The sequence below is a fragment of the Equus caballus genome, chromosome 16 (assembly GCF_041296265.1).
Source record: "Equus caballus isolate H_3958 breed thoroughbred chromosome 16, TB-T2T, whole genome shotgun sequence".
Taxonomy (NCBI): domain Eukaryota; kingdom Metazoa; phylum Chordata; class Mammalia; order Perissodactyla; family Equidae; genus Equus; species Equus caballus.
Window position 1 is genome coordinate 52,108,206 of NC_091699.1, and position 23,231 is coordinate 52,131,436.

At 46.9% G+C, this 23,231-nt stretch overlaps 2 protein-coding genes across 4 annotated transcripts in view; one reads left to right on the forward strand and one right to left on the reverse strand.

Moving 5' to 3' along the window:
• Positions 1-23,231, forward strand: part of FYCO1 (FYVE and coiled-coil domain autophagy adaptor 1) — an 85,681-nt gene that overhangs the window by 40,448 nt on the left and 22,002 nt on the right. For all 3 annotated transcript variants that reach the window (XM_001500658.6, XM_070238903.1, XM_005600759.4), the window contains one exon: positions 121-265. In XM_001500658.6, coding sequence (XP_001500708.3) covers positions 121-265 — 145 coding nt within the window. The remainder of the gene's footprint in view (positions 1-120; positions 266-23,231) is intronic.
• On the reverse strand, positions 15,401-21,626 carry CXCR6 (C-X-C motif chemokine receptor 6). Its single transcript, XM_005600758.4, has 2 exons — positions 20,598-21,626; positions 15,401-17,301 (listed from the first exon to the last, which is right to left on the reverse strand). The coding sequence occupies exon 2, from the start codon at positions 17,279-17,281 to the stop codon at positions 16,259-16,261; it is 1,023 nt and encodes a 340-aa protein (XP_005600815.1). The 5' UTR covers positions 17,282-17,301; positions 20,598-21,626; the 3' UTR covers positions 15,401-16,258.

A 23,231-nucleotide genomic window follows, 5' to 3' on the forward strand; every position in this document is an offset into this window, starting at 1 on the left:
GCTTAAAGTGTGCCCTGGTGGCTTGTCCTGCATATCTACACTCTCTCACTTCCCTGAGGCTCCCTCCCCATCCTGTGCATAACTGTTTCTCTTCTCTCCTGATCTGCTTCTGTGGTCCAGGTGCAAACACAGACGGCAGGCCACCAGATGACGCCGTGTTTGACATCATCACAGATGAGGAGTTGTGTCAGATACAGGAGTCCAGCTCCTCCTTGCCTGAAACACCCACTGAAACGGATTCTCTCGACCGAAATGTAGCCGAACAGTGAGTAGACATCACTTCTGTTGGCACAAATAATCCATAACCAACCTGTAAATCAAAATTGGGGTGAGTTTATTGTGAGCCAGAGTGAGGATTAGAACCTGGGAAGGCCTTAGAAGGCGTTCTAGAGAAGCATGGGTTTCACCACAGTCTTATGTCTTTTTAGAACAAAGAAGATACATTAAACACATCCAGGATGCATTTTCAAACAGGTATTCAGCTGCAGATTAACAGGTCAACATGACCATGATGCCAGGAAAGGGGCTAATCCAGGCATTGCCAATAGGGCATTACCAATAGGGTGTAGGAGGGGAAGTATGCGTTCTTTATCTTAAGAGAGTGCATTCCTTACTTTAGTGGATATGCACATGTACAATGTATGTTTGATAGGCCGTAAGTCAGGCTTTCTAGTTCAAGCCAATCAGTTTTGAACTTGAATAGTTACCCTATATACCTCAATATGTGAAAATCTCTTGTCATTTTCCCCTTTTGATCAATAATCTTTTAAGAGAAAGCATTGCTGATCAAAATATGTCCCTCAATGCCAGAGTGGTTGTTGCCTGCCCTCGGTCCATCATATCCCTTGGTGCTAGGCTTTTATTTTGTTGATTTGCCCAGTCATCCACGTTGGGGGGAGATAGCTATAGTGGATGAGCATGGAGGTATATATTAACAAGGGAACTCTTTCATAGGTTATGTAATGTTGATTATTTTTAGATTATCACACAGAGATTGCACGTGTGCTTTTACATGACTTCCTACAGTTACACTGTTTATACCAATTATAGAACAGGTAATCCAATATTTGAAATGATTAGCTCAAAAATGAATTCTTAGATGTAGCCTTAATAGGAAAAGGAGATTCGCCCAGGGCCGTAAGATCGATCAACCATCTCAAGTGGCCAAGCAAACATTACTCTGGTTTGCATGCCAGTCTTACAAAAACGAGTAAAGAAAACAACATTAGTTTGAATATTATCATGAGTACAAGAATTCCAAGAAGTAACAGAAATATGAATTGCAATCCAGATTGAAAAAGGGAACTGGTACTGAAAGGGAGCCAACCAAACAAATCTAAACTGGGTATAGGATCACTCAAGGCATTTACCTGTTTTTTCATGTGCTTTAACAGAGATGACACATTGGAAGATTCATCAGCTATAAAACACTGCACTCAATTTGAATGATTGCATATGTGCCATCTTGGGATGCTGTAACAATATCTAAGGCCATTCTGTTTTGGACGGCCTTTCTCATTAAAGTCATTTCAGTATTTAATAGAGCTATCCCTGCTTGACTATTGTTAAGAGCTTATTGAGTAAATTTAGTCAGAGCCTCTATGTGTCATATGACATCTTATAGCCCCAAAGAGGGAACAAATATAGCTGCTAGGTGATCATACCAGTAGAACACTGAACGAGCCCATCTAGCCTTGAGAAGAGGGAGATTGGCAACAGATGTTAGCTCAGGGCGAATCCTTCCCTGTATCCAGGGGAAGCCCAGAGCGCAGTGCCCTAACCATCCAGGCAGTAGCCAAGGCCAGAGGTTTGTTCCACATAACCACTGAGTTCCATTAGGAGCCACCCAGTAAATGCCTGGTCTTTAAGACCAGTCTGTTCCAAACCAATCACTTTCTTTAAGAACAGTCGTATTCTGACATGACTCGGTGGGTATCCAGCCCGTCTTTCAAGTGTAATTTGGTAAATTTTGTTTGGAATGATTTCTCTGCTCCCAACATAAAGGTGCTGGTATCTTTAAAGATCCATGGCTAGGAGTGAGCCAAACATATCCATCTCAAATTTATGTGAAACCTTTCATAGTTCTTACTGTAATGTCTGGTTTCTTTTGTTCATCTGCAATTTGTCAGGATAACGGGATGGTTTGAGTAACAGAAAAAGAATAGCCATGCCCTGTATCATTAATAATATGGGCTATTGGCCGTGTTTCAGGATCATAATTAATAATATCAGACGAACTGCAAACATTGGAGCTAGATCTTTCCATCGTAATAAATTGCTTTAGAGCTTCCAATCTATGCCTTGAAAGGGGGAGACCCACCAAGGCAACCCTGAGCTGCCAGAAAGTGGAAGTTGGCCACATGTCCAACAATTGGACTGATTTTTGTGTGTAGCAAAGGAATGTGCCCATTGCAGAAAAACATTGCCATCAGAGGCCCATTCAGATGTGGGTTGGAGAAACAAGCATAGTATTAGGAAAATCCTAAATGGCATTTTTTTTAATTAATAATTGGTGTTGCAATTAAGTTCTAATCTATCTTGTAAAGTCAGGGGCGTAAATTATTGCCATAGGAAAAGGTAAGGCAATCTAGAAATTGATTATTTAGCAATTACATAAAGTTTAAACATTACAAGGGTTTAAATGAGGGAATGTAGGGTTAGGAATACAGGCCTAGTCCGGCGTCTTGAGACAGCTGTCTACAACAGATGTCGTCTTCTTCTCATCCTGGTTTGGAGATACTCGTGTTGGTCAGTCGAAGTCGGGTATCAGAGACTGGAGTTGAAGCCCATTGAGGTGGAGAGGCCTTTTTTAAATGAGAAATGTGAATCCATGAGTCTACGCCTTTTAATTTTGCAGCACATGGGTTGATTAAAAGCACCTGATATGGTCTTTTCCAACGGGGCTGCAAAGAGTCCTTTATCTGGTGTCTTTTCCAATAAACAAAATCTCCAGGTTGTAATCCATGATCCTTAAGGTCTTCATCTCCCGGGAACTCACTGTGAAAAGAATCAGCTACCAACCTCACATTTTTCTTGAGTGCCTCGATGAGGCCTTGACAATAATGTAAAATGTCTCCTTTAAGTAAAGTTGGTTCATACGTTCCTTTGTCTCATTGCATTGGCCGTCCAGTTATTATCTCGAAAGGAGACAGCCGATGTTTACCAAAGGGTGTAGAGCTGAGACTGAGGGGCACTAGCAGAAGAGCGTTTGGTCACGAGAGATTAAATGCTTCTGAAAGCTTTGCCAGTTGAGTTTTGATTGTGCTGTTAGTTCTTTCCACCAATCCTGAGGATTGGGCATGGTAAGCACAGTGGAAATGCTACATTATTGGCCAAATATTACAAATAGATTTAGTTATTTTTCCAGTGAAATGAGTTCCCCGGTCACTGTGTAACTTGGTAAGAATTCCCCAAACAGGAATTATTCTTTCTAATAGCAATTTACCTACTGTTAAAGCCTTTGCTCTTCTGCAAGGAAAGCCTCAATCCACTGTGAGAACATATGGCTCATTACCAAGACGTATTTATACCCTTGAGATGGTGGCATTTGGACAAAGTCCAGTTGCCATACCTCAAAAGGTCCCTTAGGGAGGGGGAAGTGGCCTTGTGACCCATGAAGTGGTTTCCCTGGATTGTACTTTGGGTGTATAACATGAGTCTAGGCTTTATGGGCCCCCGTGGGAGAAAGTTTCCAGAAGTATTGTTTTCCTCATAAAATCATCTTTTCAGGTGCCCAGTGGGTCAATTGATGCATATGCTGGAGCAGTGGCAATTGTGCTCCAATAGGTACTATGGGTTTCCTATTGGGCCCGAACCACATCTGTGGAGGGGGTGTCAAAAATTCCCCCTTTTGACTGCCATATCTGCTTCTCTTCTTCTGTGGCGATTTCCTGAGCCTGTAGAAGGAAATCTTTGACTGGGCTAGCAGGTTTAATAGGAAGCAGCAGGCATTCTTGAGGCTGGGTGGGGCGAGACTTCAAGGCTGCTTGTTAGCAGTGGCATCAACAAGCCAGTTTCCTTTAGCTTCTAAAGTATTAGATTTGGAATGCCCTGGTATTTTAATAATCACTGGTTGTCTCAGTAGTTGTATAGAATTTAATAATTCTGCAATCTGCTTCCCATTCTTTATAGGCTGACCTCAAGAGGTTAAAAACCCTCGTTGTTTCCACAGCATTCCAAAGTCATGTTCTACTCCAAAAGCATAACGGCTGTCAGTGTAGATATTTGCTACCTGGTCTCTGGCGAATTGACAAGCTCAAGTTAAAGCAATTAACTCGGGTTGTTGTGCTGATTTTATTTCTGGTAAATAATAACTCTCACTTATGTCCACTGAGGATGTTACTGCATATCCAGCCTGATGCCATCCTTGTTCATTCCTTAAGTAAGACCCATCTGTAAACCAAATTAGATCAGCATTATCAATGGGAGTTTCTTGCAAATCCTTCCTAGGAGTAAGTAATCAGTTAATAAAATGCAGTCGTGGGCATCCTCCTCCTGTGATGCTGGAAGTAAAGTCGCAGGGTTAATTAAGATTATTACATTGGGCTAAGGTGATATGAGGAGCAGAGAGCAAGGGAACTTCACAGGAGAATTTGGGAGAGATTTGACTGAGTGAGGAACATAGATAGTTAAAGGAGACCCCATCACTCTTTCTTCAGTGATCTTGCATAAGAGAGCTGCTGCTGAAATGGCCCTCGAATAAGACGGGAGCCCTTTTGCCACTGAGTCCAGCGGCTGACTATAATACCTGATAGATCAGTGTTGATCTCTGTGTTTTTGAGTTAAGATACCTAGGGCAGTTCCTTTATCTTCATGTATGAAGAGGAAAAATGACAAGCTGTAATTAGGATGCCCTAAGGCGGGTGCTCCAGCCAAAATAGACTGTAAGGTAGTTACTGCCTTTTCTCCTTCTGGCATCCATTCAATTAAATCAGGCTGGTCAGACTTTAGTAATGTATATAAAGGCTGGGCAATAAGTGGAAAGGTAGGTACCGAGTTCCTGCAATATCCAGTTAGTCCTTAACTGTTTCTTCGTTTTAGGGAGAGAAAAAGCCAAGATTCCTTTAATCCTTTCAGAGTCAATCAACAGTCCATCTTTAGATATTAAGAGCCCTAGATATTTTCCAATAGGCAGGCAAAATTGTAGTTTGTCCTTGGATACTTTGTGCCTTTTAGATGCTAACTGTTGCAACAGATAAATTGTGTCCTTCTGAGAGTCCAACTTAGTTTCTGAATATAAGAGCAAATCGTCCACGTGTTGAATTAAAGTGGACTCATTAGGGAACTCTATATTAGCTAAATCAGCTTTGAGTATCTGGGAAGAGTAAGTGGGGCTTTCAGTCTAGCCCTGTGGCATAACTGTCCTGGTATACTGGCGCTCTTCCCACATGAAGGCAAAAAGATATTGACTATTCCTTTCTGTGGAAATGCTAAAGAAGGCACTGCATAGATCAATGACTGAAAAGTAGCGGCTGTTAGTTGGAACGGCTGAGGCAGAGTGTGTGGATTCGGAACCACAGGGTGTCAGGGAATCACAATGTTATTTATGGCTCTCACATCTTGAACAGCTCTCCAGCCTTTTCCATTAGGCTTTTTCACTGGCAAGATAGGTGTATTGCAGGGGCTAGTACAAGGAATTCTAAGCTCGTTTTCAAAAAACTCCTGAATGATAGGCCTTATCCCATTCAATGCCTCTGGTTTAACACAGTGGATATTGCCGAATATTAGGTACGGGCTTAGAGCTGTCGACAGTCACCTTAATAGGAGTGGTCGATTTAATTTTCCCAATATCAGAAGAGGCAGATGACCATAATTCTTTAGGCACTTCTAGTAACAGGTCATCAGTTTTCTCTTCTGCTTGAGTCATTGATTTTACAATCATCAACCTTTCAGTAACTACATTCTGGTCAGCATCCTGACTTTCTAAATCTAGAAACATTTTCCCCTTTTGTGAAATGGCAATATGGGCATTGTATGTTTCTAGAAGATCTCATCCAATCACATGAATTGGAGTGCATTTAGCCAGGAGAAACACATGTTTTCCTGTGATGGTTTCTAATTGAAAAATTATCAGTTCTGGTTTAAAAACTTGCATTGGAAAATTCGAAATCCCTACCATTTGAACTGTCTGTTTACTCCGAGGGAGAGGGCAATGAATGAGGGTAGGGGTGAGGACAGATAAGGTAGCCCCGGTATCCACAAGGGCCTTTGAAGTTTCCCCTCCCATAGTTATCTCAGTTTCTCCTAAGGTATTGGTGAGGAGGAGGGGAAATGCGCTCGTAAGTCTGGGAGCATCCCTGTTCCTGTTTGCTGTTGTCACGCCCTAAATCCCTCTTGAGTTTATGGCAGTCTTGTTCGAAATGACCAGACTTTGTGCAATAGTAGCAGATACAGTCATTTCATCTCTGGTTAGATTTTAGAAGGATGGCTTTTGTTGGGCCACTAAGCTGTCATAGTTGTACACTCATAATCTTAGTGGCCCTTTCTTTTGTCTACAGGGTCTTAGTTTATCCATAACAGTGACAAGAGCACTGGTGTGCATTAAAGCCCAATCCAGTTCATGTCTCTTAACTAACTTGGCTAATTCCTCATCTAATCCTTCTAAGAAAATTGAATTTAAAATTGAATCATTTTGGTTATCCTGAAAACTTTCAGGAGCCATCCCAGAGTGCTGTTTGAAAGTTTTCTCAGGCCTTTCAAAATAATCAAAGATAGATTCTTTGGATTTATGCTTGCATTGGTGGACTTTAGCCCAATCTATTTTCCTGGGAAAAATTATGGGAATGGCTTTATGTAAGTTTTGAGCAATACCGCTACACTCCTCAAGGTCACGAGGCTCATGTTTATGGAAATCCTCCAGGGGATCTCTCCAGTTTGCCTCTTTGATGCATTCCTTTGCTTTGCTCTCAGACACCAGCAAGTGCACCACCTGATATAAATCTGACTATCCTGGTGCATATGTTCTAACAATCAAATCAAATTCTCGAGAAAACCCTAAAGGATCTTGCGAAGGGTCTGGGAAGTCCTTCGTTAAATTCTTAAGTTCAGTTCTAGTCCAAAGAGTATACACAAGAACAGGCTTGCCTCTCCCAGTAACTGGTTTCTCCTTAAAGGGAGCCACTAGAATTTTAGGACTCTCAGTATCTGCTCCCTGGGAGTTACCCCGTGTTTTTCCTAGGGGTGGAGGAGGAGGAGGAGATAGAGTGGATAGGTCTGGATCCGGAAGTTGAGAAAGGAAAGGATGTAAGGGTGCTGAGGGAGAAGAAGGACATGAGCTCTGAGGTGCCGAAAGCAGCGGCAGAGGAGATGGAAGAGATAAGGGGGGCGGGATGGTTTCTGACCTCTTCTCTTTAATTCAGACACAGTCTCTGCCAATTTGCGGTTAGTCTCCCGTAAAGAGCTATTTTGTCATTACTATGCTTTGAAGCCTCTAAATGCCAAGCATAATAAGCTTCCCACCCCTTTGTTTTAGTTTTATAGCCGGCTTTTTCAACTTGTGTGCGCAAATACAGTAGTTTTGACAGATCAAACGTTCCCCACTTTGGCCATTTAAGACTGAAGTCATCCTTAATCTTTCGCATTTTTTCAAATGCTTGCAAGCATTGTCTCCATGTGCATTATACGTGAAACCAGCTGGAGTTGCAGTGAGGGGTGGTCCGTCTGGGAGCTGGCCGGCTATAGACACACGGTTTCCCATTTTCTTTTAGTTTTATTTTTTGCTGTTGTTTTTGTTTGTAATGAAGTCTGAACAACTCTAAGGACAGTGTTGTGGGTCAGAAGGGTTCTGCTTGTGGGTGTTAACTCCCTAAAGGAAGGTCGTAAATAACCTCTTACGTGCCTTGCTTTCTCCTGCCAGCAGTCTACAACCACCGTGGGGGCTCAGAGCACGGATGACCAATCCCTATGTGCACATCCCTGGACAAGCCTGTCATTAATTAATGTGAATGATGGTGGAGTTCCCTATGGGACCACTGCACGTTGTGGGGATTCAACCCTCAAACACTCTAAGCTTCTCCGTCACCTGAGAACGCCGTTCAGCTGGGAGGAGCAGTGTCCCTTTTCTTCAGAACTGAACACGTTCAGTCTCTCATTTCTCTATCAAGCAGTTTATTCAGACTTTATAAACACAGTTCAGTCTAATTTTTAAAGCCAAATTAAAGGACAACCAACCCAGTTCACTCCAAGTTTCCCTAATCTCCCCTGGCCTAGGAAATCCCCCCTGGGTTTCTTTCCACCTAGGAAATGTACCAGTACCTTTCAAAGCCTCTAGTGTTAAGACCTTAAACAGCTCATATCAACTCTTGGACCGTCAACGTAAAATAAGGAGGTCCGGATTTCAGCAGAACTCACTGGGGTCACCTGAAGAATGCAGTGATCCAAGGGGGCTCAGAGGGCCCCTGTGGTACTGAGCGCTGGTTCAGTATAGATTCCAGGTGGTCTCCAGTGGGTTTCTCTGAAATCCTGCCAACTACGCCAACACAAAATAACCAATGACCGTTATATAAACAAGAGAAATAAGATGAGTTTACTTGAGCCAGAGTGAGGATCATAACCCAGGAAGGCCTTAGAAGGCATTCCAGAGAAGCACGGGTTTCAGTTCAGTCTTAGATCTTTTTAGGACAAAGAACATACATTAAACACACCCAGCATACATTTTCATCAAAATTTCAAAGAGGTATTTAGTTGCAAATCAGCAGGTCAAGATGACTCTGATGCTGGGAAAGGGGGCTAAACCAGGTGTTACCAATAGGGCCTAGGAGGGCAAGTGTGCATTCTTATCCTAAGAGTGCATTCTTTACTTTAATGGTTAAAGCAGATGTACAATGTATGTTTGACAGGCCATAAGTCAGGCCTTTAGTTCAAGCTGAATCAGTTTTGAACTCAAATAATTACCCCATATACCTCAATATGCGGAAATCTCTTGTCACCTCCATTTCCTGATTGCATGTTAAGTGCCTGGCCCTTGTGCTTTCTTATCAAAGGACCAGGAAAGTTTGGAAACAGGATTGGCTGCCATTGCTTAAGGGAAGTTGCCTCAGAATAGTGCTTGAGACAGGATGGCCCTTGAGGAGCTCCAGGCTTGGGGCGTGGTCGGTGTTGAGCCTTGTCAGAGAGTTCCGGGGAGAGTCGCTGGTCCCTCATGTCAGCATCTCCATTAAGGCCTTTCTGGGCTTGGGCAACTGTGTTACTCAGCTCAGGCTGCTGTAACAGAATGCCACAGACTGGGTGGCTTAAACAACGGAAATTTATTTCCTCACAGTTCTGGAGGCTGGAAGTCCAAGGTCAAAGCGTCAGCGGGTTGGGTTTCCTCTGAGGCCTCTCTCTTTGGCTTGCAGACACTGCTCTCTTCACATGGTCGGCTTGTTGTCCCTCTACGCAGTCCTGCTGTCTCTCTGTCCTGATCCCTTCTTATAAGGACAGTCAGATTGGATTAGGGCCCACCCTGATGGCCTCATTTTAACTAAATTACTTCTTTAAAGGCCTTATCTCCAAATACAGGCATATTCTGAGGTCCTGGGGGTCAGGACATCAACACATGAATTTGAGGGGCCACAGTTCAGCCCATAGGAACAGCCCCTGCTGTGCTGCCCTTAGCCACTCCCGAGCAACACGCTTCTCCTTAGAAACTAAGCCACTAGCCAGGCTTGTAAGGATGCCATGAGAAAGGAAGCTTGGATTTAGTTTCAGTTGTCTCGGGTAGGTGTGCTCTCTCTAAAGTCACTTTAGCTCCAGATAAGCCCTCCTAGAGCCCTAAAGTCCTAAAAGCAATAAAATTATAGGGAAGTCTGTCACCTGCGCTCTGTGGAACCCAAGGGACTTTCCCCTCCCCCAGCCTGTGCCACACCCCATCGCCAGTCCCTTAATCAGTGACCTGGCCCACTGAACCTTCCTGATGCTGCGAATCAACAGCATCAGGCCCAGGGGCATCCTTTAGTACTTATTCTCCATTGGCACTCTCATTTTCCCAGGGTGGCTGTTTTCCAAAAAGGTTTGTGAGGAGAGTTTTGCAAGGGCCAATTAGGCCAATTTTTAAATACAGTCGTGCACCACATGATGACATTTCGGTCAACAATGGACCACATATACGACAGTGGTGCCATAAGCTTAGTACCGTATAGCCTGGGTATGTAGTAGGCCACACCACCTGGGTTTGTGTAAGTGCACGCTATGATGTTCTCATGACAACGACATCGCCTAACGAGGCATTTCTCAGCACGACTCCATCGTTATGCAGCCCATGACCGTACGTGAGATGACTGCACACAGTGCCACCATCCTAGAATGTCCAGACTTTGTGCCCTCCAGGGCAGCCTTGCTTGGTGTTCCCCAGCCCCTGGTGTCTGGCATAAATGTAGTTTCTACAGCAGAGCACTAGCTGTTCATAAATTCAGGAAAGAATTGACATGGCACCCAGGTCCAGATGTTTCTTGACCCACTTTCTGTTCAGTTAGGGAGTTTGTGATGCTCTTGCTGATTCATTAAGATCTCCTCTCATCCTGCCCAGAATTCAGAGGAGGGCTAGCGTTGATCTGTCAGATCAGTCATCAGCATCAGGATTTCTACCTACGGGAAGAGGTGTACTCGATCCTCCTGAGACCCTCAGCACAGGACATTTTCAGCTGAAGTGTATCTCTCCATCCTGTTCTGTTCTCTTACTAGAGAGTGACTCAACTTACCATGTTGTAGCCTCATGGGTAAGGCCCACCTGATCACCCAACCCGAGAAATCCCCTGCTCACTGTCACTTCTGTGACTTTGGGCCTTTTCTTTTTCATCCTGAACCCCCACCTCTGAAGCCTTCCCTGACTGCATAAGCCTGCAGTGTTTCTCCCTGACCCCTGTGGCTCAGTGGTCCCCATGGCATGTTCCATTCCCTTAGCATGAAGCCACACTGCCATCGTCACCTGACAACCCTTTACTGCCCGTGCCTCGACGCCCAGCGAGGTGGGTGGGCGGTAGGCTGAGCAGGACTGGAGCCTCAGGGCTGTAACCTGCACGAGAAGGTGAGCCCCTGCAGCTCCCTCTTTCCCTCACCCCTCCTCTTCCCCTTTCCCAGCAGGAACAAAAACAAGGTATTCACACCACTGACAAATATACATGTTTTCAGTCATGGGAAATCAGGAAGTGTTCCAGGGAAAGGAAACCGCCAGAGTGCCAGCCCATGGCCTCCAAGGCGGATCCGGGACTAAGGGGCGGGAACCTGCAGTCCCTGCACTTCATCTGTTCGGGTCAAGAGCCAAGCCTCCAAGTCAGCTGAGGGCCTGCCTCGTCACACACCTTCTTTGTGTGTTAGCTAGAGGTAGACCCCAGCATCTCAGGTGGCTTTTTCTTATGTTATTTTTCTTCCTAAGTTTAAGACCCAATCAGAAACACCAGGAATCTGAGAAAATGTGGGAGGTATAGAGCTCTGGATTTGTGTAAAGATCCCTGACAGGAAACTTCGAGAAAGAAATCAGCAAGTCCAAAATAAGAAGTGGTCCAGGAGGGATTAAACACTATAAGTACAAAGTAGATGCTCGCAAGGAGAGTTGTTGAAAGCAACTCTGTGGACACCTTCTCTGTGCCAGCTACCTTTACACGTGACCTCACTTAGACCCTGCCCAAGCCTTCAAGGAGTAGGGATTATGATCCCCATTTTACAGATAAAGGCGCTGTAGCCTCAGGAGGCCTGATAACTTGCTCAAGGTCATGTGGCTGTAAGTGTCTGAACTAGGCTTTGAGCCCACAACTCCTCCCTCCAACCCACAGGCTTGAGGTTCATTTTGAAGAGTTCAGCTCTCTTCTCCAGGGCCCCTTTCCCCATATGCACATCAAAAACATGTCCACCTTTGTCTGGCCCCGTGTCCGCTCCTCCCCACACATGCGTGTTTTTAGGGCTAACAACATTGTCTGCCTGGGCCCTCCTGGCAGTGATGGAACAGGAAGAGGTCCCAAAATCCAGGCTCTCAGGGAGCCCGGCAGGATGCTGCGGACTCCCCAAGCAACCTCCCAGCAGCCCCCATGCATGGCTTAGAGCTGGAGTGGTGGCGTGAAGCAGGAGCATAGCCCCTCACCTCGGGTGAGACAGATATTCTTCAGAACCGTTCTGACATGCCTGTACCTACCCTCTCCCCACGTCATCCAGACCCACCCTCAGCCGTCTCCACTGACCAGGTGTCCAGCTATTCTCAGGACCAAGGTGGCAGGCAGAGAAGGAAAGAAAGCTCTTGTCAGCCAGTAGCAGGGCTGGGCCTTGGGTCCCTTGGCCTCTGCTCAGCTTCCACTCAGTCATGGCCTCCTTGAGGCCTGGCCTCCCCTTCTCAGTACCAGACAAACAGACCACGTGGTGATGAAGAGCTTGAGCTCCAGAATCAGACACACCTGGTCAGATCCTGGTCTGCCTCCTCAAGGTTGCATGGCTTTGGCAGTGCAGCCCCCTGAATGCAGTTCCCTCCCCTGTGCAGAAGAGACAGGGACAGCACCTAGCCCCAGGGTTGTTAGGAGGATTAGATGAGAAGGATGTATGTGAAGTGCTGAGTCCGGTGCCGGGCACCTGGGAAGCCTGCCTTGGAGGTGCATTGTTTTTGTATGTTTTACCTGAGGTGTGATGTCAGGGCTGAGCCGGGCATGTCTACACTATGTGCACTAGTACCTTGCACCTGGCAGCTCAGTTGTCTTCTCCAAGGAAAATCACTCCAGATGACTAGGTCTTACTAAACTTAAACTCACCCACAGAGACTGTCCCTGACCCACAGAGCATATTTGCCAGTAATTGCTTTAGAACTGGTGCTTTGTGGTCAGCTTTGGGTAGCTGTGGTGCGTTTGTCACCAACCAGGAAATTTGATGCCTGGTATCTCAGAAACAAAATGAGAACAGGATATGTAATAATGGTTAAGGTTAGAAAGCCACCTTTGTGCTTAGATTAACCCAGCATCTCCACCTTCAGATGAATACAGAGCTGGCAGGTACCCTGGGCTCGTCAGCCGCATGTAACGTCTCCTAGCCAACATTCGGGGGTAGAGAAAGATGCTGTTCACTGAGGTCCCAGCCCTAGGTCTGCTGTGTAAGTTTTGGCAGGTACTGGTCTCTCTAAGCTATTCCTCATCTGAAAAATGGGCATGGTGGTGCCAGGCTTCCTGCAAAAACGGTGTCGGGAGTTACGATGAACCACGAAGGACTGGGCATGTGGAAGAGGGTGCTGCCTTGAGAGCCCCATGGAGGAGAAGGTTCAAGCGAGTGCCCTGACCACCCCTGGGCCCCGTGCTCTTTGCTCTGCCTTCACCCCTCCACTAGGGGCATCTTCAGTTCTCTCCTGCAGTACTGTTTCCTCACTGAGATCGCCTGGGCTTCTGGCTCCCAGGTGGCCCCTGGGATCGGGTCACCCTGTGTCCACCACTCCCCAGACAGTGCAGCCATCCGTGGCCTCTAACCACCCACCCCCAAGTGTTGGGAACATGGTGGGGGAGGAGCATGTTCTTTCCCTTCAGACCCTAAGGCCACATCCAAGGCAAGCTAGACTCAACCAGTATCCACTCCCAGCCTGCCCGCTTCCCTGATCCCCCCTGCACTCCAGGCCTTTACGTCATGCGCTGGTATGTGTGAGCAGAGGGAAGAGCCAGGGGAGGAGGAGGGCAGGTCCGAGGTGGGGGACTTGTATTTCACAGGGCTGTTGTATGGATGGAATGAAGGCTAGACACAAAAGCCCTCTGTGACCTGTGTGGGCTGTGCCCATGTCTGCTGCCAGTAATGGTGTGTAGCCAGGAGAGGGGCTGGAAAAATGATATCTACACCCAGTGTAGCAGGTAGGGGCCCAGAGAGTATCGGACCAATGAGTGAGTGAGGGGCAGAGAAGGTGAAGGAAGATTCAGCTGCTGTGCTCTTCCTGGGGACAGGCAGGCAGCTTTTCCAAAGCTGCAGAAGGGCCAGGGCAAACCTTTGTGCAGGGAGCCTGGAGAGAGGGCATATAAAATAGGCCTGGGATGGGGCACGGCCTGACTGGCCTGATCTTGTTTGACTCGGCCAGGCGGGCGCCTGGTCAGAGAGAAGCCAGGGGCCGCAGCAGCTGCCCTTCTGCGCCGTGGCCAGGCAGCCCCCCACTTGGCCCTTGGAGTGCACTGTCCATGCCTCACGGGCACTGGAGGAAGGGCTGTCCTTAGCCAATGGTGCAGATGGTGACACAGGCTTGGGGAGGCTGAGTAGCTTGCCCAAGGACGTGTCGAGATGGAGCTGTCACTGAGCCAGTGTCTGAGTGACCCCAGAGGCCTGCTTTCCCATCACACCACACTGGTTTCCTTCCAGGGAACAGGTGGTGATGCTACAGGGCCCAAACTCCCCAATTCCTCACTTCTTCCTTCCCAGTTAGGGCTTCTGCCTCTTGTTCTGGGACACTCTTGTGGAAGCCAGGCCGGTGGCCCCTCCATCAGAAATGCTCAACATTAAGACAAATGCACAAAGGAAGAGGACAGAAAGTCTCCCTTTGAAGCCAATTTAAAGAATACAAGAGTCAGCCTTGTCACCATGCAAAGGGCAGCCTTTGTTGTTTGAGGAAGCACTCAGTGATCCATGTGGCCTGACTACAGTAAAGCAACTCTCATGGATGCATCTAGGCACGTTTATGAAACATTAGGGAGGATTATGTGGGCCCTGAAAGGCCCGGCCTGTGCTCAGCTGGACCAGGGTGCATGTGACATGCCACGCACCTCTGCAAAGCCCAAGGCAAACCCTCCCACACCTCGCCAACTCACGGAGAATGAGAGGTGGCTTCCATTTTGTGTTGCTAGTTCTTGTGAAAAATAATAACTACTCCCATTTTGGGAGCCTTTCTGCCCACAAGTGGAAACTGTGCTAAGTGTTTTGTTTGCATTATCTCAAATCCTGCTCACACCAGCCCTGAGAGATGGGTACTGTTATGGTCTGTGGTTCACCAAAATGAAAGTGGTTAAGAGATTACCAACTAGTCTTACTAACTAGTGTGGGACGGAGCTGGTATTCGACTCTGATCTATCCAAACCTCAAAACCACACTGTTGAGCCAGTTCCGGCCCGCATCCCCATGCACTCTCTTCAGCTGTTGTCAGCTGGTTCTCCATATCTTGGTGAGTGACTTTGTGAAGCATGAGCCAAAAAGGCAACTTTAAGCCTATTGAACAGATTGCTAGGATCTAATAAACATGCACAAGTGTCTGACATTTAAAACTCGGCCTCGGCCGGTGACCACATTACAGAGTTAAACAAATGCACCTCACAGGTTGGAAGCCACAGTGAGGGAGCTGGGTTGTTATCATTGGTATATTCCATCTCCTTGAGAGAGCAGTGCCTTGAAACTTTATATTATTTCCTGTGTTCTGAGCCCACAGGTAATCACGTTTGGAATATTGCAGGCATACCACATTAAAGTAGAACGTGCCTAAGGATGAAACTAGTTTGGAGACTTTAAAAAAGTTTTATTTCTTAGTCATGAAAATAATATGCTGTTTGGTGTGTTTGTGTTATATCTATATTTACATATGATATAGATGTGTGTGTGTGTGTTTTAGGCATTGGACAATTCGGTTTTAAAATGAGCAAACCCACCAAAGAATCCATTTCAGAAACGCTGCTTAGATTCACGATCGTCTTATTCTCTGCTCTGTACAGTTTTCTGATTCTGCGGACCACTGGAATTCTGAGCCGACTCTAATTTATTTTGGCCCATTCATATTCCCTGCTGCTGGTCCTTTCAGGATTAATTAAAGAGAACGTAAGCATCGATCTCTATAAAAGTCAAACCCCAAGGTGAGGCAGAGCCTGATGTCATGTCTGTTAGGGGCCTGGCGATTGAAGTCTGAGCCATATGGGCCAGCACTTGTGTTCATGGCTGCTCTCATCTCCCCTGCTTCCCAGTAGCCAGAAGAATCTTCTGAACTTGGGAGCCCAGAGTGTCACCTGCCGTCAACAGCTTTGTGGGCACGCTCCCCTCTTCAATGTTGAGTCCCAGTCCTAGCGAAGGAGAACCTGAGGTCTTGAGAGTCACACGTCACCTCGTTGGTGTCAGCATTCTTAGGGATAGAGGAAGGGAAGCCCTTACAGTTTTTAGACTCCCTTTGAGCTTTAGCCTGTTTGTTCAACAAGCGAACAGAATATATTCATGCCTGAGAAGGAACTTTTCCACACCAGCGGCAGCATTTGGTTACTTCTCAGTGAGAATGCACAAGCTATAGACAGAGCCTTTCTCATCACTCAGCAGGACACAGCTTTGCTCCTGTAACTTCCCGAGCACCTTCTCCGAGCTCCAGCAAGGCTTACAGCTGGAACATGCTGGTGGCCTCCATGTTGTGGGAGGCAGAACAACTCTTAGAAGTGTTCTCAGACTTCCATTGGCTTGAGACCCCCAGGTAAGGGAGGCAGCCAATGTCTTTCACAAGTTTCCAGAAGTTCTTTCGAAACTTCAGGCCAACAAAGGCATAGAGCACAGGATTGAGGCAGGCCCGCAGGAAGGCAATGACCTCAGTCACTATGATGGCATACTGAAAGCTGATCATGGCCTGGTACTCCCAGCTTGTGCTGAGGATGAGCTTCACAAGGGTGAAGGGTGTCTGGGTCAGCAGGAACACAGCTACCAGCAGAAAGATAATCTTTAGAGACTTGTGCTTCTGGAAGCCTCGGGCATGAAGCAAGGTCTTGATTATGACTGAGTAGCAGACAATCATGGCAAGCAGCGGCAGAAAGAACCCCAGTGTCATCTGGGTGGCAAGAATCACAGTGGAAATCTCCTCGTTCTGATAACCACAGATGAGCTTGTCATAATAAAGGACATTGCCATAGATTATCTGCGGCAGGGAAACCAGCAGGGAGGTCACCCAGATGGACAAGCAGATGACCTTGCCCCAGGTCCTCCGCTTGGCCTGCTGGTTGTAGGCCTTGGTGGCCTGACCCACTGCAATGAAGCGGTCCACAGTGATGCAGGTGAGGATGAGCATGGAGGTGTAGAAGTTCAAAGTGTAAATGCCCAGCAGGGTTTTGCACATGATATTGCCAAAGACCCACTCATGGAAGCTTGCATAGGCCCAGAAGGGGAGCGTGCAGACAAACACCAGGTCAGCCAAGGGCAGGTTCATCAGGAACACGTCCGTCAGGCTCTTCAGCTTCTGGTAGAAGATGTATATGACCAGCACCAGGGAGTTCCCCATCAGGCCACAGATGAACACCACCAGGTACATGCAGGGCAGAAAGAACTTCTTGAACTGCAGGAAGCGTTCATGCTCCTGGCTGCTGTCATTGGAAGTGTTCAAGAACCCAGGAACTACGTACTCATAGTCATCCATGGTTCTGTGCTGATGAACACCTGTGAGTCAAAACAGGAATTATATTTGGGGCTGAGGGTGACACCTCCTGTCTTTCCCAGTGTCCCATTGCCCACATTTAGGGGGCAAATAGTCTAACCCACCCACTATTCTGCTCAGTAACAGAGCAGTCCAATATAATGGAGATAGCCAACTCTGAGGGGAAATTGCTCAGACCGGACAAGAGATGCTTCGTTAGCCCTAAAATTCTCAGGATCTCACCCATCTGGGAGACAACACGCAACTGACTGCACACACGTCCTGTAAAATCATGTGCTAACTGGTCTTGAAAGCAGAGGTCACCATTGGTGAAATGGACACGGTGCCCATTTGGAAAAGCAGCACTGCTCTGTAACGGGGGGGCCTGTCTTCATCTGCCCATGCCTCACTGCAGTTGCCCACCTATCCGGTGCCCCATTTTCTGTTAAGTTAGACCCCTAAACTGCTAACTGTGAAAGCTAAGGCCACTCTCCCCCTTCTAGGGGGGTCATCCACCACCAGGGAGACTCCTGGAGACCTAGAGGTGTTTGGGGGATCACCAAGACTTTTCTGCCTGGGCGGACAGTCTATCCTGCCTACTCTTGCCCTCATTGTTGTTGTCATTGATGCTGTTGAGTTGTTCTGAGTCGTAGAGCGACCCTGTGTACAGCAGAGTGGAACTCTGCCCGGTCTTTTTATACCATCCTCTTATCTTCCGGCACTATATCAGACAGCGCTCCACTGCTGTTCATGGCCAATTGTTTTCGGAAGTGGGTGGCCAGGTCCTTCTTCCTAGTCTGTCTTAGTCTGGAAGCTCCACTGAAACCTGTCCGCCATGGGTGACCCTGCTGGTATTTGAAATACCAGTGACATAGCTTTTAGCATCATGCAGCCACCACAGTGTGATGACTACAGATGGGTGGTGTGGTTCCCTGACTGGGAAATGAACCCAGGCCGTGCAGTCAGAACACCAAATCTTAACCACTAGACCACCAGGGCTGGCTATTGCCCTGGCTATGCCTGCCATGAAATAGATTTAAAAAGACGACTGATGGGAAAACAAGGCATAGAAAGCCCACGGCTGCCCACCACTTTAGCTGAGCCAGCTCATGACTCAGGGAATAGGGCGTCTCCTCAAACTGCAACCCCAACTTTCCCCGTTATCATCTGTCACAGTTAGGATATTCCACCATCAGAGCTCGTTTCCTGAAGATTGCTTAATCTTCAGGAATCTCTTCAAAAGTGGGTTAGATTTCCCCAGAAGGGAACATTGCTTTAGCTTTTATGACTAGCAGTTTAGGGCTGAGGGGTCTCCTTTAACAAATGGAAGACCTAGTTGAAATGGGACACCAGGTAGGTGGGCTCCTGCAGCGAGACAGTGGCCAGCCTGGTAGGAAAGCTTGAAGCAAAGATCAAATAGCTGCCTTTCTTGTCTGGGGCTCCCAGCCCTTCAAGTCCATCCTTTCCCTCTGACCCTTTTCTCTCCCCTGTGACCCGAGGACCACAGACAGGACACAAGAGTAATGTAACCCATGGCGTGGGAGCAGAGGCAGCTGAGGCAACATTAGCCTTGGGGTGCCAGGCCACTGACTTGCAGATACTCAGCATCCTGTGGCTTATTTCCAGTGACCCAGTGCCATACATATCTCACTAACACCTTAAGGAGATGTTTTAAGAAGAACAAGCGTTTGGTTTAGCAAAGTCGAAATGTCAACTGCCAGACAAGGGCATATAAAAAGAGAGATCATCTCTCCTTTCTAATCTACTCAGAGACTTTTCTTTTCCTGACATTAGCTCCTGACTGGAAACCATATCAGCCCTGGCGCTACCACCTCGGGCTTCCTGGGGGCAAAGTGCCCTTTATCTCCGGGGGAGGACCTTGCCTCTGGGGTGAGACTACTCAGTAAGAAGTCCCTGCTCCTAGACCACAGCGTGTTAGATCTGTAAGGGCAATAGGCCAGCAGGTGGGCATCGTGCCCCACCAGCTCTCTGGGCTTCTAGGTTAAGTAGGTCATAGGATGATGTTTACATATGTGTTATTGCTTCACACAGGGACAAAAACATTGTTTTCGTCATTTGGAGTATGACACAGGTGGCTTTGCTTTCCTTAAGAGTAATATCAAATCTCCATAATTGCTTGACTTACTCTTGCCTTTTTGAAAAATCCTCCTGTTATGACTGTTGCTGGATCCTTACACTGGCATTAATGTTTCCCTGAAGGGCCCAAGCAAATTCACTTGTAATAATTGGTAAATTTCGATATTATGTTAATAGATTGGGACTGCACAGCTCTGTGCAGATAGAATATTAAAAATTACTTTCCCCTCTAGAAATGTTAAAACCATTCATTTCTTTATCTTCTATGACCAAAGTCCTATGTTGATTTCTGAAATTTTTTTTTAAAAAAGTAATATGTACAACTTTGAAAATAGTGCAAATGTCTGATAATAAATAAATAAATAATTCAGACATAGAATGTAACTGAAATGTTTAGGAAGTGCTTTTAACAATTTTGGAAAATGTAACATGTTTAAATTGCTCAGAACAGTATAAACACAAAGTAAATATGCAAAATTAGTATTGGCTGTTACTATTACAATGAATAGGTAACAAAAAGGATGTGACATTGATCGTGATTCTTAACCTTCTTTGATCATAAACCCCTTTGAGAATCTCAAAAAAGCCGCAGACGTTTTCCTCAGAAACAGTGTACACGCACGCCTGCAATTCTGAGGGTCCGTGACTCCTCTGAATCCCTCTGCCACGTATCTGATGATACGTTGTATGATTCTGACTACGTTTTTTAAAGCGCAGAAAAATGACCAGATTTTATCAGCAGTTCACCTCTGACTGGTGGAATTACTGGTGACTTATTTCCCTTCCTCCTTTATATTTTTCTGTATTTTCCAAAGTTTCTACAGTAGTATATTGATTTATATTGTGAGAAGAAAGTAAACAATGATCTGAGATAGCAGGCTGTCTTATAAAATACAAAAGAAACAAAAGAAAAGCAAAGAGATTATTCTGTGAAGGAATAGAGACAGTGAATCGACTCTCCTTATCTCCCCGGGAGGGTCTGATTCTGCCATTACTACCAGTAGCATTAGCCTACAGCCACTCGCTGGGTGCCCAGAGCCGCGTTAGGTCGTTTTCACAGTTCTCTAATATAACCCTGCGGCAGCAATGGACTTTGAACCAAGAGCAGTTGAGCTCTAAAGCCTGGGCATTTGCCACCGTACCCCGCTGCAGGCAGGAATCTGAGAACCCCAACAGCCGGGAGTGAGTCCCTGCCTTTTAGCTATAGAGACAAATGACTCACCAGCAGAGATGCTCTGTCGGTTTGTTCCAGAGATGAGCTTGCTCACAGCAGCACGGTCTGCCTCTACCTCTCTGTGATGTGGTCCGTGTTTCCGCTGAATATTTTTTAAGAGCCCTTGATTGGTGATTATAAGAGACCCAACCCTACCCCTATCTTGCAGATCAGAATCCACATGACCAGGCTGCACCCGTGTAATTTAGTAGTCAAAGATATGAAGCCGTGACTCTGATACTGCACACCCCCTGCAACCCAGCTGGGGATGTATTCTTCTGCCAGGACCTGAGAGGGTTTTTATTTGTAAACCGAAAGGGAGCAGTAAGTAGGTTTGGCTCTGGCAGTCCACTGAAAATGGTGGTACCTTCAAATTATTTCATTTGCTAGTCATACATCTCTTGGGAACAGTTCGGGTCTGGACCAACGCAAAGTCTGTGCTGTGGCCTGGGTTCTGTGTCTGCATGCAGCTCCAACATACATGATAGCCACTGATCCTCAGCAGGCCTGCAAAGTAGCTCTCATCCCCATTTTAGAGATGAGAACGGGGAGGACTACAGCTGAAGTAGCAGCCCCATGTGCACACAGCTAATAACTGGCGCTTCAGGATACAGACCCAGGTCTCTGTCATTGCCAGACCAATGGACCCATGGCTTCTAGGCTATGGGTCTGCCAGAGGGCCTGATGCAGCCCTGCCTCCTAGACCCCCACCACTCAGGCCCTCGCAGGCAGTTCTCCCCTGCCCTTCTTATCCTGGCTGGAACCATCTGGTTTCCTGAGGCTGCCCTCTCCACTCCTGGAACTCCCCAAATATTGAACACCTTGATCCCAGTACAGTTCTAGTTGTTAGTTCCCGTGATCCAAAAATGCTGGCACTTCTGGGAAATAACACCTGGAAGGCAGGGGTTGGAGGAATGTCTGCCTGGGTGACATTCCCCAGTGCCTCTCCTCTGGAAATTATGGTGTGGACTCCATTTCCGCTTTCCCAGAAGCAGCTACCCTCTTGCTGAGTCACCAGGCCCCCCTCACTGATTCTACACTCCCATTTAGCATGCTCCCCGTCAAGGCTGGTGCTCTGGCCCACCTACTGGGCGGGCCTTCTCCTGTGGCTCTTCCTAAGGGCAAGTGTCAGGCACTGGGAGCAGGGATCAGGGGTAGCCCTAGGCTCTGGAGACTGACACTCAGCTTTACTATGAGCTGGGCCCTGTGCCGGATGCTGTCCTTGTACAGTCGTCTAACCCTAGTCACCTACACAGCAGGAAGTGGAAGGTTAGAGAGATTAACTCGCTTGTCTGAGAACACAGGTGTCCCCAGGATTCACCCAGGATCTGTCTGACTGCAAAGCCCGTACTCCCTGTACTACTGTTTCTGAGTATGGAGCTATCCCAGGGGCCCTGGTGAAAGATCTGAAGACCTCTAGTGGATTGTCAAGTCTTTTTTGAGTGAACTAGTTCAAACTATCCTTTCCACCAAACTGGTACAAAGGGATGAGGTGTTCCCTGAGGGGAGGAACCATGAGGCTATATAGAATATGTACCTCTAGATGGGTGGGTGGGCATATGGGTGGGTGGATGGATACAGGGACCAGTGGACGAATGAACAAATGAACAGGCTGACCCAAATACTGAAGGGCATATGGGCCCAAGCACCCATTCTTCTGAAAGAGACCTTTTGGGGCAAGACATCCCTGTAGTGTGAGCCAGCCTGACATTTTGGAATCTTTAAGCTTTGAGAGATGAGCTTTTCCTAGGGACAAGCCAACCATGTTGTTTGGGACCAGCTCATGAGGCGGAGTTCGAACAGCCTGAGCCTTGTCAAACACACTTGCTCAGCTCTGCTCATCTCTCTTAGCGATCATTTGTGCTCTGTGGGGAGAAACAGGCCTCAACCTGATGCCCTCCATGACCGCGTGCACGTGCGTGCTTGCAGGGAGAGGCTTAAATGTGTATTTGAGAGAGCATGAGAGCATTTGTCATAACCATTCTCTAGTGCAAAGTTCTCCAATGGAATACTTGCAACTAAATTGGAGGAATGGGGCCACTCATAATTTGGGGGACAGAATTTTATTTCAACCACTTTACAACTGCCTTTTGTTATCTTCCAGTTTGTAGTGTTCATTGTTCTAAGGGCACTACTTTTCTTTGAAACAAAACTAAATTTCCTAAGGGCGGGTACCCAATCATATGTCTTGGATTTCCCCTGGAAAATTTAGACATTTTCTAAATAGAATTGGGGGAAGAATAAAAGGGAAGTGGCAACCATGCCTAGCGCAGATTTATCTTGGAAGTTAGACTGCTGACCCGCTCACTTTTCCTGAATACCTGACGTTCTCAGGCCAGAGCCCTCATTGGGATGTCAGTTCCAGGACCCAGGGACGAGGCAGTTAGACCCAGGAGAGTCTAACTGCAGGGCACTGGTGGCTGACAGGGCCTGTGGAGGAGTGAAAAAATCCTCAGAGAAGTTGCATACTTGGAAGGCTGCAAGCGATTTGGGTGTGGCTTGCTCAGCAGTGCCCAGTGTTAGAGGATGGGCATGTGGGTTTGCATGTGGTCAGACCTTACTTACCCAGTTATCAGAAACCAAACTACCAGAAGTGTCCTCCTTCACTTGTTTTCTAGGCAAAAAGGAAGGCAATAACTAAAA